The 4,562-nt window shown below is 50.2% G+C and overlaps 1 protein-coding gene across 1 annotated transcript; it reads right to left on the reverse strand.

The window, feature by feature from the left end:
• Window positions 1-454: 454 nt before the first annotated feature.
• Rprm (reprimo, TP53 dependent G2 arrest mediator homolog) lies at window positions 455-1,913 on the reverse strand. Its single transcript, XM_017798093.1, has one exon. It carries the CDS (start codon window positions 1,661-1,663, stop codon window positions 1,334-1,336), a length of 330 nt encoding a protein of 109 aa, XP_017653582.1. The 5' UTR covers window positions 1,664-1,913; the 3' UTR covers window positions 455-1,333.
• Window positions 1,914-4,562: the final 2,649 nt, after the last annotated feature.

Consider the following 4,562-nt stretch of genomic DNA (forward strand, 5'->3'; position numbering starts at 1 on the left):
TGTAATTTTCTTTTTCTGGGCAGCATCCCTGCACTGTCTGCTGACGTTGGTGGGGGAGAAAAGCCCTCCCTGAAGGCTTGGCATGGCCTTCTGCTCCTTTCATTAGTGAGGTAACCTAGAGTTCCTGGAGGAGCTGGGCCTGTAAGTGTAATCTTCCCTCGGGGCCCTCCTGTCCTTGTAGCCACTTACCTGACAGAGGAGACTAAATGAAATTTAAAGTAGTAAATATGCCAGAAAACAAAGGCTGCTGCTTCAGAAGGTTTCTCTGCCTGGGGCTTGGCTGTCTCACTGGTCCCTGTCCTCTCTGCCCCACCCTTCCTCCCAGCCTCTGATCTGAGTGGAATCACTGTTCTGCTCCACAAAGTGAAATACCCAGGCTGGGACCCAGACTCAGCACTGCCATTCTCTCCCTTGGCCAGGAACGCAGAATGACCACCAGGAGGCCAGAAACAAATCACTTAAATATTGCATTTATTCAGGAAATGTTAAATAAGGGGGAAAAAGTCAAAACGGTGTCACTGATATCAAGAGCACTTTCGTGGCGTAAACCGAGCAGACACGAGCTAGGAATTCTACTATGGGTCTTTGTCCCAGCTTAGCTGGAGCTCTAGACTCCCCCCCCCGCCCCCCCCGCCAAAAAAGAGCCAGTTAGAAATGCACTAAAATAAAGAACTTACCCCATTCACATTCTCAGGCTCTCCCTCCCCCCACCCCTTCTCCCAGGATGACAAAATCTCTAACCGGCAGGCAGGCAAACAGACCACTTAGGGCTGAAAAGACTTAACAAATATCTGTATTCAAGCAAATTAACACAAAATCCCTTAAAAAGACGCGTTACAATCTATTAAAGGTATCCACTCTCCCCACCAGGGCGCGAATCTGCACATGCATCTGTGTCCTCATTAGGTCTGCAGCATGGTGTATAAACAGGTCACTTTTCCGGTCACCCGGCTACCGGTGGCCGCTGGATCTCCCCCCTGCCCGCCCTCGCCAGTTGTCCCCCATTGCTCGGCCCACCTGCAGGTGGAAAAGGCCCTGGCCGGGTCCGTCTCCCCGCATCCCATGTACGCAGCAGCTCCACAAGTTGTGCGCCCTAATTGCCCTCTTTTACCACCTGCTGCTGAGTCCCACAGTCTGGGCGCTCCTCTGCAGTCTAGCTCAGGACCTTCACTGGCGGGCAGAAATGGGTCGTTTATTCCCGAAAGGCAGAAGTCGAGAGAAAGAACTGACTCCAACAGGTCTGTTTCGCCCGGTTGGTGATGGTGAGGGGCGCACAGGGGCTGGCGAAGTAGTGTAGACTCCCGGGCGCCCGCCGCGGGGATCCGAGGGTCACTTAGTAGGGCCCCACGACCACTGACTCGACCTCTTTCGACGGCCTCCGGTCCTTCACCAGGAAGTTGATCATGCCCTCGGACTTGATGAGCAGGTTGCAGCCGAGGAAGAAGATGCCAAAGACCACGGTGAGCGAGAGCACGCACATGACGGCGATCTGCACCACGCGCATGATGTACAGGCTGCGCTCGTCCGGGCCGCCCTCGGCGAAGCCGTCGTCTGTCACCACCGACGCCTGGGTGCAGCAGCGCACCACGCGCTCCAGCGCCTCGCTGCTGTTGGCCAGAAACAGGCCCGCCACGTCGGTCTGGTTGCCCAGCACCGAATTCATCCCGGGAGTCCGCGGGCGCCTGGAAGGTGAGGATCCGAGGGGTGGGGACGGCGGTGGCGCTGAGGAACAGGTGCCGGGCTCAGCGTTCCTCTGGTGCGCGGCTCCTCGCGGTCTCCTTTCCAAAGTGCCCGGGCCGTGAGTTTCTCCGGAGCCGCTCCAATGTGCCGCCAGCTGGCTTTGTGCGGCGTGCGCTGCCCGGGTGGTGCTCGTTCCCGGCGCTCGCTCGACTGGGGGCTGTTGGAACTTGGCGGGTTGGGCCAGCAGGGCAGTGGGAGGCGCGGGCCGCGGCGGCGGCGGCCGGAGGTTGCTCCGAGCGAACAGCGGCCCCTGCTGGCCACCGAACAGCGGTGCGCCCGCTCGGATAGGGAGGTGGGGGAGGCTAGGAGCAAGCCAGCCTGCTTTGCCGCTTCTCCAACTCCAAGGGCCCGGCGGAAGTCACTGCGCACTACTGAAGTGATGAGTATTTTGTGAAGAAAGGCTCAAACCGAGAACCTGTCACACCAGCTTTTGTGCGTGTCTTTCTCTGCGGCCCCTCTCACCTCTGGGCGGATGTAAAGTAGCAATGAATCCCAGGTGCCAGGTGGCGGCTGCCTTAGCCCCACTGCAGCTCGCCTGGGAAGGCTTTCCAGTGGAGTATCAGGAGCCAAAGGGGATCTGTGAGGTTTTTCCTTCTTGCTTTATTATAATTAATGTCATCATCATCATTATTATAATTATTGTTATTATTAAAGGAAAGAAGAACGAAGGAAGGACTAAAGGAGGAAAAAAGAGCCCCATCCCCAAACCTTGGAGGCCAAGAAAAGGATGCTGGAGGAAAGAGGAGGTCCTCTGTGGTCCTTCTGTGGAGGGAGTTGCCAGGAACAGGGTCACCTCTCTGGTGAGGGAGGTGGACAGAGGGACCGTTTCCTTGTAGTTTTTATTGCCAAGGAGGTTTTGGATGTGCTTCCAGTGTTTTTGTCGTTGGCAGTAAGTGAGTTGTTGAAGGGAATTGCTCATCCACATCCATCACCTAGCACGCTGGCCAACAGCTGGACGCTTCCCAGCGCGCAGAATCAGATGTGTCTCACCCTTCCTTAGTCATTGCAAAGCAAGCTTCAGGCACTTCAGGGCCTGATGGAGGCTCAGCCTTTGCTTTTGGTTCCAGGTTCCAGCGGAGTTCTACAAGCCTGTCATTTATTTTTATGCTCCAGAATACTTCAGGGTCTCTCTATACCACCCACAGCTACTTTCTTCTCCCTTTTTCTTTCAATTGTAATGGGCTACATTTACTGTTTAAGACGTAGCTGTTTTGTTGTTTTCAGCTCTATTTGGGGGGTGGGGTGAGGAACAGGATCCACAAATAGCTCAGACTGTCCTTGACCATTAACCTGTCTTAGATTCCCGAGTTTGGGCATTATAGATGGCATCACTCCTTTTAAATACACACTGTTTGCATGCTAAACCCTCTTTGTAACCATCATCTATTCTATTTTCAGTTTTCCTTAAATGCTTTGGCACTAGTTCCTGATGATCCTGAGTTTTGTGAACTGTCTTTTAGTTGAGAGTTTTCACTCTTTGGAAGTGTACTGTTTACCAGCTTCTACCCATCGAAAAGCTGTTCTTAGGAGGAGGGGGGTAAATAGCTGAAAATTCAAGCTTCAGGGTCAAACCCATACTTCCCTTGGCTTAACTGGGCAACACACACATTTCTCTTGCCTTAATTGCTCTAGTTTTCTTGAGTCAGTCAGCTTTGAAGAACATCTCATCCCCAATAATTTCTTCTTTGAACAAATTTACTATTAATGGATCAGAAAGACTTCTCTGAAATTTGTTATTCAGGTAATCTATTTTAGGGTATACTTAAGAGGAAGAACAGGAGTTTGCAGTAACCGCCATCACCACACAGAACCAGAGGGCATAGACCCTAGGGGAGAACCTACGACTGCCACTTTCCCAAAGCAATATAACTTCTAACTGTAATCTAAATACTTATATCCACAGGCAAATGTAGTTCGTCAAAGAACATCTTTTGCAACAGATGGAGATCCACAACTGGTCAAAATGCAGAGAATAACAAACCTTGAGATGCCCATCTGAAATTCATACATCTACAATGCAGCCTCCACACCTAAGACTCAGGGAATGTGGGGGCAGAAAGTATTTAAGAGCCAGAGGACCAGGACACCTACTGCTAGTTAGTGTCTTCCCAGCATGACAAGGGAAGCCGCACCAAATAAATCTCAACAGTATGGTTGCCTAACAAGACCTGCATAATGACAATACCAGTGATCATGCCAGTATGGATGGGGAACTACAGAAAATCAGTATATACTGACAGAAGAGAATTGCTTTTCTCTAGGAACGAGCTCTTTGATAAGAGTTATCCAATCCCAAGTGGTCAGTCCTAAATGCATATATGTGTAAGGAAAACTAAATGGACTCAGTATGTTTTATATATATATATATGGATAGAGAGATAATAATTAAAGAAGTAAAGAAGAGGTCATGAACTTGAAAGAGGAGAGACATGGGAGGTGTTGGAATGGGGAGAGCAAAGATGTTATCACTTCACTTCAGTCAGTACTCCTGTATGAGACAATGTGAGAGATAAATAATGCCTAGCTAGTTTTAGAAAACCAGAGGGAACCATATTAGGCCCACAACCCACTGACAAATTTTACATACAACCAGATCAAAGAATGTAATATATGTCTAGGCAAGGTTTATCTGAGAGCGTTTGGTCTTTGTCCAAGCTCTGTCTACGTGGCATATGGTAATTAAAAGAACAAGACTGGTGGAACTAACCTTCGTGGATGTTTATCAGCCATAGTATGAGGCCTATAGTAATTTGGACAGAGGGACATAAAGGATAGTTTTTGCTCCTTTCCTTCCTAGGTCAACTTAGTTCCAGGGGACTATG

Source organism: Nannospalax galili, unplaced genomic scaffold (genome assembly GCF_000622305.1).
Source record: "Nannospalax galili isolate Female #2095 unplaced genomic scaffold, S.galili_v1.0 scaffold376, whole genome shotgun sequence".
Lineage (NCBI taxonomy): Eukaryota > Metazoa > Chordata > Mammalia > Rodentia > Spalacidae > Nannospalax > Nannospalax galili.